Source organism: Propithecus coquereli, unplaced genomic scaffold, assembly GCF_000956105.1.
Source record: "Propithecus coquereli isolate 6110/MARCELLA unplaced genomic scaffold, Pcoq_1.0 Scaffold355, whole genome shotgun sequence".
Classification (NCBI taxonomy): domain Eukaryota; kingdom Metazoa; phylum Chordata; class Mammalia; order Primates; family Indriidae; genus Propithecus; species Propithecus coquereli.
Genome location: NW_012149230.1, coordinates 525,247 through 539,717, shown reverse-complemented (window position 1 = coordinate 539,717; position 14,471 = coordinate 525,247). Strand labels below are relative to the sequence as shown.

The following is a 14,471-nucleotide window of genomic DNA, read 5'->3' as shown; positions in this document are numbered from 1 at the left end:
CCAGTCTCGCCTGGACTCGTGCAACAGGCTCCGACTGGTGGTGCTGCCCTCTCTCACCCTCCTTCAAATCCCTCTCCAGGACGGAGCCACGGTGCTTGTTTCATAGGCTAAGGTGAATCAAGTTGCCCCTCCTCCTAGGATAAGGCCCTGCACGGCTGGCGCTTGCCTGTGTCGCCCACTGTCTTCCCCTGGATCACCACGTCCCAGTGTCCCTGAGCTCAGACCTGCTCAACACTCACCCCACTTTGGGGCTTCAGCACAGCCTGTCCCCTCCACGATGTGACTGTTGCCCTGCTCTGAGTCTGGGTGATTCCTACTGATGTCAGGCTGTGGCTGAGCATTCGTGTCCTCCGAGAGGCCCTCTGTGACTTTGAAATCACTCTCTCAGAGCACTCTGGCTTTTTAAACTTCACGGTACTCATCACCCTTTGTAATAATAAATTCACACATGTGTTTGCTTCATGCTTGTCCTCCTTCTAATCTATAAGCTCCACATTTTTCATGGGACTCTCCTGGGGCTCTAGCTCAGAGAAGATGCTCAGTATATACTTCCTAAATGAATTAGCATTTTAAAAGTTATTTTTAAAATCTTGTAATTTAAAAAGTTCTCCCAGTTTAACCCAGAGTTTTCCAAACTTCTTTTTGTCCAGATAAGAGAAATTCTTAGTGGTCAATAAGAACACGCCCTGGAAGAAAAGAAGAACATACAATCTAATACGGTGAAAGGGAAAATAAGGCACATAGTCTGAAGCTCCATGTTACTAAAAGTGGCCCAATAGCACAGTGGTGGCACTTTTGCTCACAACCGACTCTTTTGGCAATTCTTAGCACACAGATTTGGAACAACAATATTCTTCTCATCTAAGGGGATCCAGTACTCCTTGGAGAGTAGGTGACTCTATGTCTTGGGAAAAGGAAACGTTAAGGGGTCTGGAACATTGTTAGCGCCAGAAAGCAATGATACTTTTAACAATGTCGAGGGCAGAATGTCACCATTCCAGGAAGAAGAGCCAGCTTGAAAGTGGCTCCCACTGGTCAGGTTGGCAGTTGGAGCCACAGAACCTGGACAGTTGAAACAATCTGAGTTGATAAAAGGTCAAGAGTTCATAATAATATTAACAAGAGAAAAATTAATATCATGAGTGAAAAAAGATACTTGTAACGCAAAAGAAGATGGATTATAAAAAGATATGTTTAATTTTTATTTTAATATTAAGAATAAAGGGTACTTAGGTTCTTGTATTAACTATGTCTCTCTGTAAAATACAGATGTGCTTCTGTCGGGAAGCAGGAAGGAAGGAAGGAAACTGTGTGGGGGCCAAGAGAGCCTGGGAGAAAGTAGGAGCTGTGGCAAGAACAGGCGGTAGTCATGGCAACCTGCAGCCCCACGTCATAACCAGAGGAAAAGGCGGCCTGCGAGTTAGTTGGCCAGTGGTCAGCCCCAGAAATCAGGCAGAAGCAGGGTTCAGTGTTCCAAAAAGACGTCATAAAAATGAGCATGAACTACATAGATGCCAGTCTTTCCTCTACTAGGAGATGAAACCTCATAGATGTGTTGACTATGATGAAGTATGTTTTTAATTTAATTTATTTGACAGATAAAAATTATGTATGTTTATGGTGTACAACATGATGTTTTGAAATATGGATGCATTGTGGAATGGCTAAATCAGGCTACTTAACATATGCATTACCTCACATACTTATTTTTTGTGTGTAGTAAGGACACTTAAAATCTACTGTAAGCAATTTTCAAGTATACATCACATTGTTATTTAACTATAGTCACCATGTTGTACGACAGATCTCTTGAACTTATTCTGTAATGAAGTATTGATTAGAAATACAGTTGACCCTCGAAGAACATGGGTTTAAAATGTGCATGTCTGCTTATGCCTGAATTTTCTTCTGCCTCTGCCACCCCCGAGACAGCAAGACCAACCCCTCCCCCTCAGCCTACTCAATGGGAAGATGATGAGGATGAAGGCCTTTGTGATGATCCACTTCCACTTAATGAATAGTAAATATATTTTCTATTATGATTTTTTTAACATTTTCTTTTCTCTGACTGACTTCATTGTAAGAATAAAGTTTATAATACATATAATAGAAAATATGTGTTGACTATGTTATCAGTAAGGCTTCAGGTCAACAGTAGGCTATTACTATATATAGTATTAAGCTTGGGGGAAGTCAGAAGTTGCGTGTGCATTCTCGACTGCACAGGGAATCAATACCCCTAACCCCTGCATTATTCAAGGGTCAACTGTACAGTGTTTTTTAAAATGCTAACAGACCAGGTCAATACCACATAATGATAGGACAATGTATTATGCAATTCTGGCCAAGCCAGACTTCAAAATGAACCATCTGGCCAGAATTCTTCAAAGTACCAAGGTCATGAAAGACAAAGACTGAGGGACCGACCCCGAATGGAGGGGACTAAGGAGACATGGAAACATCTGTGATCCTGGATTGAACTTTGGGCAAGAAAAAGGAACATGGTAGAACATTTGGTGAAACCTGAATCAGTTCTGTAGATTAGTTAATAGCATTGTAGCAATGTTAATTCCCTGGTTTTCATCAAGGTATTGTAGTTATATAAAGTGCTAACATTTGGAAAAGCTGAGTGAAAGGTATGTGGGAATTCTTTGTCCTATTTCTGTAATATTTTTGTAAGTTTTAAATTATTTCAAAATGAAAAGTTAAAAAAACTTTTTAATTGCATTTTTAGAACCCTATCATTTAGGGATAGACACGAGGTTGCAAGAACCTGAAACCTACATGAGAGATGGTGGTTCTTGCTTCAGCAAAGCATTATGCTGACATCAACAAACAGGGAAGGGGAAGTTGCTGGTGACTTACATTGGAGGAACTGTTCCCTGGTGCTGGGCTCAGGTTTCGAAGTCCGATATTTGCGCTGAACAGCAGACACTTGAGTCCTGATGTCATATTCCTCTAGAAAATCAGACAGTTAGGAATGCACACCTGCCCAGGTCGTCAGGAGAATGAGAGAAGGAGGACTTCCCAGCAACCCTTCTCTGGGCTTCCTGGGGCAGGAAAGGGCTGGAGCCTGGTAATGTCTCAGGGAAGCATGTTGAAGGACATTTCCCTCATGAGGCAAAATCTGCTGAAAAAGATCCCAGACTGACTTGGATTTCACTTAAAAGTACAAGCATCAGCAACCTGAGGAGCTAGCCCTGGAAATGCCAGCCAGTTACATGATGTGACCAATTTACCTTCTCTTGGTCTTACTTGTAAAATAAAAGCATCAAGATGAGGGCCTCTTCGTCATGGCCTATCTGAAGGATGGCTTTGGAAATGACACGTTCCCCTGATTTCACCCTCCCTCCTCTGGCCACTCTCGCCTCCCTGTCAATCACTGGTAGAGACACACCCACCAAGGCTCAGGGCCCAGAAAGCCTCTCACCTTCCTTGGCAAACTCCTGGAGCTTTCCCTTATAGTTCTGCAGCAACTGGATTAAGTGTACAGTGGAGTCCGTGATGACCTTGCGGATGCCCGAGAGTTTGTCCTTCAGGCCTATGTAAACGCTGGGGAAGGCGTCGCTGTCCTCCGTGTTCTTCAGCTGGCAGTACTCCTGCAGGGAAGGCAACGGCAGCACTTGCTGTGGTTTCTGTGTTTCTTAAATTAGCTGCTCTCCTCAGTATGGCTCTTTCTACATCTGTACGACTGGCTGACAGTTATGTGTCCTTCACAAAGAGTGTATGGAAAGTGTTCAGCTCAGGGTCTGACTAGGTAGAAAGCACTTTTCTATGCTGCTAGACCCTAAGAAAAGCGGTCTTTTAAAAAATTGAAAGACATTGGACGTCCACAAATAGCTCCAATGCACAGCCCAGACTGGAGACCAAAGAATAAGAACATTCCTGCTCTGTTCATTTTCTAAGCCCTTTTTAAAATTTTCTTTTTAATTGTTTTGGATAATTTAAACACGAGCCATGGTGTGGCAAGGAACTGAGGAGCTGATTGCAGTATCTGAAGATCCACAAACAAGACCTCGGGCAGGAATGCTGCCTTTTCCTTATTAATTCAATCCAATGCATAATTTTCTGTAATTCTTGTTCTGTGCTTGAGAGTTTGGAAAGTGTTTTCACATAAATAATCACATGAAGCCACTTAAATTTCAAAACAATGTGGTGATCAGGAAAGATTGCTTTGAGGCATAACACAGTGTCAAAATTCAGACTCAATTGAAGCATTAAATAGCAGAAAACTCAGTGAAGAAAACCATTTTTATCCCAAAATGGTTAGATAGAGCCATGGAAGTCCAAAGCAGAGAGTTGATAAGAGAGAAAGCTAAATCAAATGTTAATGTTGTATATAGATTTGTACTGTACCTGTCAAAAGTAGCATTTTAAATCAGCGGGGGAAAGAATGAATTATTTGATAAATGTTATTGTTTTGATTGACTAACGATTTGGGAGAAAACAAGTTATCTTTCACCAAAATAAATAAATAAAATCTATTTTATACATATTAAAGTTTTTATGTTAAAAATAAAGTTACAAAAGGAGAAAAGAAAACAAAGAGAAATTATTTATATACTTCTTTAAGTAGGAGATCTTGGGAGAAACTTGTGACACAGGAAGCCAAATATTTATTCTTTTATTTTGTGCTATTGAAAAGCAACTAAACTGACAGAAAGCAAGATACAGTCAGTGTTTTTGTGTAGCTTTCTCTGCTTCTCTTTCTCTTACTCATTAAAACTATGACTGTCTTTGAGTGCTGGGATTGTGGGTGATTTTTTTCTGCTCATTCTGTATTTTCCAAGTTTTTTCATGACAAACATTTATGTCTGTTATAACCAGAAGGGAATATTTTCAAAAATGCAAGTGAGAAAAATTATTTGTATTTTGGAATATTAAAACTTAGAAGGAACCCTATAAATTGTTTACACCAACCTGCTTGTTGGTAACTGAGAAATTTGAGACCCAAAGAGGTTAAGTGACTTCCTAAAACCTGCACGGCAGTTTAGTGACAGATCCAGGATGACAGAATTTACCCCCGCACTAGTGTTCCTTTCCTGCAAGATCTGGCTCTGATGGCCTATGGCTTAATATATAATGATAAATTGTAATGAAAAGTTCCACCTCCTCTGTTGACCCTTCCTCAATTGCCCCAGCACACAGCGCTTTCTGAAAAGCAGCAGCGCTCCAGTGTCATCCCTGCCAGGCAAGCCTCTCCATACCACCAACCTACCACGACACCAGAGCAGTTTACAAAACACGCTTACCTGCTTTCATCACACTCTTCGCAGCCAGATGCCTGCCTGGCCTCATCTCCCAGTGCTATGCTCCCCGCATCCTGTGCTCCACCCTTGTGAAAGCGCCTTGGCTCCCCACGTCAGCCGTGTGTTCTTAAACCTCTGAGCCTTTGCATATGCTGTTCCCCTTACCTGGAGCATACTGCACCCTGAACCTGGTTCATCTTCCAGGACCTGCTTCAAGCTTCCTTGCTCTGAGCAGTCCTCCCTCCCTAACCCTCCTGTACTCTGCTGAATTCAGATCTGCCCTCTGTTCCCACAGTTCCCTGTGTATCCCATGTGTCAAAGAGCAGATTTGCCATTCGCAGATCTGTCACAGCCTAGCGGGGTGAGCCCTGCTCCCCCTGCTCCCCCTGCCCGCCCCGTACCTCCAGGAACAGGACGGTGTTGCTGATGGCAGCTATCCTCTCCAGCTCCTCCCTGCTCTTCACCATCTCTGCACTGCGGTACTCTAGGTGCGTCTTGATGCCGTTGGCCTGGCTCAGAGCAGCTTGCTCCTTCTCCTCCAAGAAGAGCATCACGTCAGCCTGGGCCTTCCTCACAGCAGCAAGGAGTTCCCCAAACTGCTCTTCGGCCACCGCTCTTACCTCTGACACTGACATCTGCAGGGATGGGGTAGGAGACAGCCAAGCACCTGTCAGTGAGGCATCCAACCTTATCAACACTCAACATGCAGAAACATAAGTCTCCTCATCCATTTGATGAGAAAGTGGATGACTACATGGCCTCTGAGATTTCTTCCAGCTCTGACAGTCTGGGACTGTTAATCAAGTTTCTGAAATTGATTTTCCTACAGGGACAATACATATATTCAGTATACTTGATAGTCATATTTCAAGAAGCAAATTACTAATTTGGCTTTTTGGTACAAATCAGTAGCATGAATTAGTTTTCTTAGCATTTCATTATGCCTGATGAAACTGACCACTGAGTCTATCAGAGCCAGAAGCACATCGAAGATTACAGTGTCTCTACCAGGCACAGAGTTGCCACAAAATGTTTAGGGTGCGTGTAGACAACCACGGCATGCAAGCAATTGCAGGAATGAGCATATTTATACAGAATGGAATGCTGTTCTTACAGGACTAGTCTTGGTTCCTTGTATATTGTTAAAAAGCAAATCGCTTGGCAGTATGGAAATTTAAGTTAATTGTATAACAAATCTTGGTATCGAGGTATCAAAGTGAGCCAATGGTACCAAATTCTCACTTGCTGAGGAACCCCAAGGAACCTATAGACATGGAGGCTGGGCCTGCAGCCCCGTGTCCCACAACCCCAGATGGGCCTGGCTGACCCTGGAGTGGCAGCCAGGGGTGCTGAAGCCAACAGATGTCCCAGACCAGCCTTACCAGAACAGATTTATGGTTGGCTTGGAGCCTGGCGATGGCATTTTCATTCAACTTGAGCTTCCGCTCCAGGTCTAACTGGGTGCACCGAAGTTCAGCCTAAGAAGCAGAAAGGAGAGAGTTAGGGAGGAAGGAGCCCCAAGCACACAGAGGGTCCCAAGGAAAAAGGCACTTTCCATCCTTGAGGTCTCTGCCCTTCGTGTCTGGGAAGGAGCGTGACCTCTGAAGCTGCTGTCAGAAGCCAGCCTGGAGGCACACGGCACCGGCGGTGAGCCAGCTCACTCCCAGGGCTGAAGGCAGCATAAATTTGCCGAAATGCACTGAGAATGTCCACTGTGCTGGCCATCATTTCAAAGCATTATATGGATTGCCTCACATCATCCTTACCATACCCACACTAGGTAAAAATTATTATTATCCCCATTTCATAGATGATAACATCAAGCCACTTATCCAGGTTCATCAGTGGAGTTGAGCCTGGGTCCTCAGAACAGCGTCACAATGATGACAGGCTAGAGCCAGGCGGCCAGGTGGGAAACCCAGTATTTTATCTACCAGTTGAGCCTTAGGACAAATTTACTCATGTATAGGAAAAACACACTTTCTTTTTCTTGCACTCACACTCACCACACAACACTTTCGTGATCAAAACGTGCGGGTTTTGTGTCCTGCACCAAGCGATTCACTGACACCAGCCGGGTGCCCTAAGCTTTGACTCAACTCTGGCACTACCTGCTTGGCCCACAGGTCAGGGCTCAGTCCCACAAGACCGCCCCCTTCAGATGCCAGTGGAAAGTCCAGCTGCTTCTGTGCTTCTGACCAAGCAGCTATAGATCAGGGGTTCCCAGAATCCCTTCCTCAAGTTTGATTAGTTCCTAGATTGGCTCACAGAACTCACAGAAACACTTTGCTTGCATCAACCTGTTTATTAAAAAAGGATACAACTCAGGAACAGCCCATGGTAGAGATGCCTGGGGCAGGTCAGGGGAGGGCTGCCGGGCTGCGGGGCCCTCTCCAGGAGCCCCACCTGCCAGCCATCTCCACGTGTTCAACAGTCCAACAGGCCGGAAACCCAGCCTTTTCAGTTTTGATAGAGGCTTCATCATGTAGGCATGATTGATAGATCATCGGCCATTGGTGATCAACTCAACCTTCAGCCCCACTTCTCTCCTGGGGGTCAGAGGATGGGGCTGAACGTTCCAACCCTCTAATCACAGGGTTGGTTCCCCTGCCAACTAGCCCCCATCCTCAGGGTATCCAGGAGCCCCAGCCACCAGTCATCTCATCAGCAGACAAAAAAAAAAAAACACTTATTACTACAGAGATTCCAAGAGTTTTTTGAGCTGTGAGCCAGGAAATGGGGGCAGAGACCAAACACATATTTCTTCTTATTTCATGACTAATGCCTCCAAACTCATTTCTTCACCTGTGAGCTCGGGATAAATAAAGTGTCTACTGTATAGGATTATGAGAGAAGGGATTGAATGAGATAATGTATATTACTAAGAATTTGTATAGTACCAGGCACATTGTAAGTGCCCCATAAATGCCAGTGATTGCCATCATCATCATCACCACTGTTGTTATTATTATTGCTGCCACAGCTGCTTTCTGTCACCGGCTTTGGGCAGAGACACCCCCAGCCATGGCCAGTGCTTGCCCAAGAACCTGGGTTTTGCCCGCTTTGACCCTGGCTGCACTCTCGCCTCCTGGGACTTAGTAAGCACCTTCTGCCAAGGAGTGTGCCAAGGCACAAAGCTTAAGCCTTGACAAACTTCAGAGGTCCTGTCACTTTCCTACTTCCATAAAGACAAGATAGAAAAAAAAAAAAAAAAGCAGCTTTCACTGCTTTTAATAGTGTCCGTCTGCATTTAAAGCTGTGAGTCATTACGCCCTAATAAAACCCAGAGGGCAGAAACTAAATGTCTCTTCATTATCCCACTGCAGCCTAGGGGAATGCCACACCCCCCTGAGGGGAGCAGCTGCAGGCAGGGGCTCACCTCTCAAGGACGCTCTGCAGAAGGCACATACGGTTTGCTCAGGCTCTAGGTCACTGACAGTGGAGCTGAGGGTGCCCCAGTGACCTCTCACTCCTAACGCCTGAAACCTGATGCCTGGGAATGGGGGGGTCTGGCCAATTCGGGGGCAATCCTGGAATCCTGATCTATTGAAAACGTTTGCACAGTGACCCATTCTGGGGGAGGGGGGTGAAACATGAACTGCTTGCTCAAAGCTGGTGAGGACACAACAGAACACACACACCCTAGCAACAGGCTAGTGCAATGTGGCACCCAAACAGCATGGACCTCAGAATATGGCGAAGTAGTCTGCAGCAGCAAAGCCACAGAGAGACCCCCAGGGGGTATCCAGGGAGCAGGCAGGCATCTCTCTGCCATCTGCAGACTGCCATTAAAGGAGAAAAGGACTCCTACGGACCTAATGGGGAGCTCTCTGAGTGAGTCACCCCAAGGGAAGGCACTCCCAATTACCACAAAAGGTGCAGCCACTTGGGGAGACTTGTGTCTCCAGTTATTCCTGTTCTAGATAATAATGGGATGCCTCAAACTCTGGCTTCAGGGTTTCCCAAGATGTCAGCCACACACAGCTCAGGGCAGGGTGGGCCCCGCACAGAGCAGGACAGAGGTGCCTATGAGCATGGAGAGGCCTACATTGACGGGCACGGAGCAGCCTTCCTCCTTCAGCAGGGTCATCGCTGTGATCTGAGAGGCCAAAGCAGATGTCCCTTTATCCACTAACATGGACCCTAAGGGTAAAGGAACAAAAGCTGACTACGGGTCAAGGGTTCAAGACCCAGCCAACATGGCAAATTTCTGAATTCCTACAGCTACAAGACAATCCACACTCTTGCTAACCTCCCTCACAACAGGAGCTATCAGGCAAATTATCAGACACTGCCTAACTGTGATTTATAACCCACCCCACTGCAAATCGGACTGGACACTGGATGGCCTTGCAAGCATTCTTTTCTGATAAGCAATGCAGACCTTAAGCCAGCTTCGGCCAGCTTATACAGGCTGCATACAAACTGTCTTTGTGTCCTATAGTTCACCTTTTGACATACAGAGTCAAATTCCTCCTCATTTTAATGCTAAAACCCCGCTTCAAAGTGAACATGGGATGTATAGTCCATATAGGTTTACCCATTGTGCCTGTGCTCAGCTCACCTCATAAATATGTATAGCTTGCCCCTAAAAGCTGCTGAATATGTATGATTCGACTGTGTAATGTGGACCCTGTGAGGCATAAAACCAAACTGCCCCCTCCCTCTTCTAAGAGAGAGCACCTTCGGTACACACCATAGACTCTCTCTTGCTGGTTTGCAAACCGATATCACCAATAAAGCTCTCCTTTCTACTGTTTATACTAGCTATCCTGATGGCCTTTTGAGTAACATCACAAATGTGCCAAAGGCACAATATTTTAGGTCCAAAGACCCACCGCCTGCTGGCTATATGATCTCTGTCAAATCAGTTAGCTTCTCCTCTGGTGCAAGACCACATAAATATGTTAACAGAATTGTTCCTTCTGTCTACAGAGCGAAGGTGGTACCCAGAGCTTGGTGAACTGGAGCTGGATGAGAGGTACAAACAGGAACAGCAGGAGTGAGATGAGAGAAGAAACTCCCAGAGGGTGTCAGTCCCTTTGTATTTCCAACCGTGTGAGGACAGCCCTTCTGGAGAGTTTGCCTTTGGCAGCACCAGAGTCCACATGGACATCCTCACTCAGCTAGTCAGAACCTACATGCCAGTAGACACCAGTACATAACAGTCCAGGCAAATGAGACACACACTCCCTGCTCTTGAAATACTTATAGCCTGGAAGAATATTTAAGAAAAAACAAGTTACATAATACTGAGTCCAAAGCATTCCTCAAAATTTCTGGAAGGAATTCTTTTCCCGAGTGGCCATATGTAACCTACCTCTTGACCACAGCAAGCAGACTGAATGACGCTGGCTAACTGCTCCCCAGACAAGCAAGAACACTTCTGCTCTCAGATACTTGGTGCTTGCTCGACAGGGAGACAGTGTCCACAGTCAGCATCCAGTCCTGAACTTTCTGGGACCAATGCTGAGGTTGAACGTCATGTCCTGGCACTAGTGGTCTCCAAAAATCTAAGACAAGGCTCAGCTCAGATCTTCCCTCCTCTAGGAACCCTGACCTGACCTCGCTCCCAGGGACAGCTCCCTCCTTTGAATGTGTGGCAGTTGCATTGTGCTAGCCCTTTGGCACTCCACTGATCTAGGGCATGCACCTTGGCATCCTGATGCATCAGAGTTCAAGCTCCCAGGGAGTAGACAGTGCAGCCTAGCACTTAGCCTAGAGAAACACTCAATAATGTTTGATAAGCTTGAAGAATAGAAAAGAACATGAGTTAGAACAAACAGCAAAGACGGTCATAAAGGAGTCCAAATTTTCCATCTCACACACACACACACACACACACACACACACACACACACACACGGAGTTTCATTTGCATGGCAGCAAGCCTGAGATTCAGAGACTATAAGAGTAATTAGCAGCCAGCAGCCAAGCCCGGCTGCCCTTAAGACCCAAGGGGCCTGGAGATGCTGGGCTAGGTCAAAGGGAAGTGCTGAGGTCCCCGCCAGGAATAGCTGGAAGCTCGGCAGGACAGAACAAATAATCAAAGAATGCCTGCTTCTCAAAGCCCAGAGTTTTTGCCCACTGGCATAGCTAAATCCATGGGAGCTTCAGAAAGAGCTCACTCAGTTAACCAAGAAATTAGTCACTCTGTGGATCCCAAGCTGGATTTCAGCCGCTTTGCATCATGGCTGCCCCTGCCACGTGCAGTTTTCTATACACAGCACGCCTACCTGGGTAATCAGCCCTCAGCAGGCTCCAAAGTGACCTTTGGCAAGTAACTCCAGCAGGCTTGGGATAGCTGAAGGGCACTTGGGCTTCTGGAGCCCCAGTTACATCCATTAACACTTTTAAAATAATCCTGGCGGAAGTTGCAGCCTCCTATGTCTTCTGGTCTCGTATCTTGGGTTCCTTGTAAGAAATCTTTTGGCTCCTAATATTTGGGGGAGCCACCCAAAGTGTGACTTCATTTAGAGGAAACTTGCTCTCCAAGCCGAAATCGAGGACATAGTGCAGAAAGGCTCTTTCCAGCAGAGGAGTCATGGGACTGTGCCATAGCCATGTTGCTTTCCAGCCCAAACTACACTCAAGCCCCTGTCCCACTTGTCCTCATCTGACCTTACACGGTTCTCTCCTAGGATGTCTGAACTTCGAGTTCTTCACACGCTCTGCACAACTCCTCCTGCTGGGAATTACAATTACCCCAAGGCTCTGTAATACACTAGGCCCCCTCTTTAAAGTTTACATTATATCTGTGTTGGTACAGGCATCATTTCTAAAAAGAAACAAAGCATAGACCACAGATAGTAATAGCCCCTGAGGGCAGAAGGGAGTCTGAGGATCCAGGAAGAGCTGGAGACCCTCCTAAATCTGTTGCATTGTTTAGTGGAGATGTTTTTTAACATCTTGATGCATCGCTTTTCTGGTTAAAAGTAATAAAATTCAGATATTATCCCCAAAGGGAAAAGCAGTATACTTTGTCTTAATCTCTGTAGTGTATGTGTGGCAAGGTCTTTGGTACAAGGAAAAAAAAAGTAAAGTTATAATAATGTGATTTTGGAGTCCTTGCTGCATGTCCCTCCAGTAGGATGGCTTTCCAGAAGCTTCCATTCCTCACTCTGTGCCTTAGTTGATCGTATGAACTTGGACAAGTGTGATGGAGATAATGAGTCCCCAGGTCATAGAGTTATTTGAGGATTGGGTGAGAAAATCCACAAAAAGCATTTAGCACATGGCAATACTCAATGAAGTCGACCTTCCTCGATTACGTGGAGCTTTTTCCTTTGATATATGTGTTGATCTACATGCTCTCCTGACGGGACATACCCTGACACTAGAAATCCCGGAAACAGTTGGCGAGTGGCTTTCAGGGCCAGAAATGGTGACTCATTACCATCTGAAATACAGAGCTTTCCAGAACAAGTCCCAGTAGCACCAGATAAAATCTATGTCTGGGGATGAGTATAGAGGAGGGGCCCCAGCTAGTAAACCCCCTTTTCCAGAAACCTCTTTGCTTTGACGCCTGGGAACATTTGCCAAGAAATGGCTGTGTGCCTGCCATCTCCATGCAGTGCAAACTGGGAGCTGCTGTGGCTGTGAACACAAGGAATGTGGGACAAAAGTCAACTGCACTTCCCTACTGAAAAAAACTTCTCACGGAAAGTCACAGTAGGAGGAACAAAGCACACAGAGTTGCTAAATCAATTCCCAAGAACTTCTCTAGGCTCTCAGCTTTAGGGCAAAGAAAAGCTAGTTGTTCTAGAAAGTTTCCTTATCTGATGGAAATATAGTTACAGGCTATGAGCCTAGTGTTTCTCAGTCTCTCCTGATATCTGTGTCTGGTGAGGAATTTTTATTTTCCCTAAGTTAAGCCATCCTTGCATTAGGCCTGGATGTGAGTTTCAAATTTTATGTTCTCTTAGTACTTTTCAAGCTGGATTTCACACCAGTTATCTCCAGAGGAGCTTGTTCATTCTACTGGCCTCTTGTTTGGGGGTAAAGATAAAAAGAGAAATTAGGGAAAAGATTTATTCTTTTCTCTTGAATTCCTGCCAAGGTTTGTATTTCATTGATAGAAAGTGGACATGCCATGCAGACCCAGCCATAGGGAACCACCACTCCCCCAAGTCCCAGAACTTCTGCAGAGCACACCCAAACACAGATCCCTGAACGCTGCGTGAGAAACAGCAAGGAACCAGCAAGCAGGAGAGACAGACACAGACAGATAGCACAGAGACGGCGGGCAGAGACAGGGACAGAGTGACCTAACAGTTTCCAAAGCCAAGTGCAGTAGATATTTACGCCAACCAAGCAGCCAGGTACTGAGGCTAAAGTCCGTCTTTTCAGGAGTACTCAGAGCAAAACAGTGAAATCGGCAGATCCCGAAGCCGCGGCATGCCGGGCCCCTCCCTGAGCACATCGCCCACTGCCCTTTCCCAGACGGATGGACCCGAGCACTCGCCTCCTTGTCCCTGCGGGCTGCATCCAGGGAGATCTTGGTGTGGCCCCTGTGCTCCTCCTGGCCACACTCCTGGCAGATGCTCTGCCGATCCTGGCTGCAGAAGGCGACCAGTGGGCTGTGGTGGGTGGGGCAGGTGCGCAGGTCGCGGTCCCGCACCGGCTCCGTCAGCCGGTGGCTGTGCAGTTTGCTGTTCTCCTGGTGCGGCCGCAGGTGCTCTTCACAGTAATTCATCATGCAGGTCAGACAGGACTTCACCGCCCTCACCCTGCTGGTCCCGAGGCAGAAATCACACAGGATCTCCTCCTCCTCCTCCTTCTCGTCTCCGGGGGCCCCCTGCTCTGCAGAGCCCCCGTCCTGTCCCTCAGCCTCCCCATCCGGCCCCTCCAGGGAGCCCACGTCCTCTTCTTCTACCGGACTGCTCGGCCCGGAGTCTGGGCTGAGAGGGGCCAGAGAGTGAGCAGTGGCCCCAGGTAGTGGCCCTGGAGCCATGAGATCCAACTCGGCCATCTGGGAGGCTCTGCCGCCTAAGCCGCCCTTCCTCCGCCTTTTGGCCCAGATCTGCACAGCCCAAGTCGACAAAAGAGCCACGCCTGCGTGATTACAGCTGCTGCAACTTTAACTGTTTCCTCCCTCCCGGAGGAAGCTCAGTTACTCATTTCTGTGCCCCGGGCTTGGATGGCGGCCAGCAGCCGTGACAGGGCAGCTAGATTACTCAGGCTTGAGATCGCTCAGGATGGCTCCTCACTGGCTGGAAACTC

At 46.6% G+C, this 14,471-nt stretch overlaps 1 protein-coding gene across 1 annotated transcript in view; it reads right to left on the bottom strand.

The window, feature by feature from the left end:
• Positions 1-14,268, bottom strand: part of LOC105816075 (F-box/WD repeat-containing protein 10-like) — a 55,644-nt gene extending 41,376 nt beyond the window's left edge. Inside the window, exons 1-5 of the mRNA XM_012651390.1 lie at positions 13,714-14,268; positions 6,632-6,727; positions 5,651-5,884; positions 3,431-3,599; positions 2,866-2,958 (exon numbers count right to left, since the gene is read on the bottom strand). Of these exons, the coding sequence (XP_012506844.1) occupies positions 2,866-2,958; positions 3,431-3,599; positions 5,651-5,884; positions 6,632-6,727; positions 13,714-14,220 (1,099 nt within the window). The 5' untranslated portion in view covers positions 14,221-14,268. The remainder of the gene's footprint in view (positions 1-2,865; positions 2,959-3,430; positions 3,600-5,650; positions 5,885-6,631; positions 6,728-13,713) is intronic.
• Between the last annotated feature and the right edge of the window lie 203 nt (positions 14,269-14,471).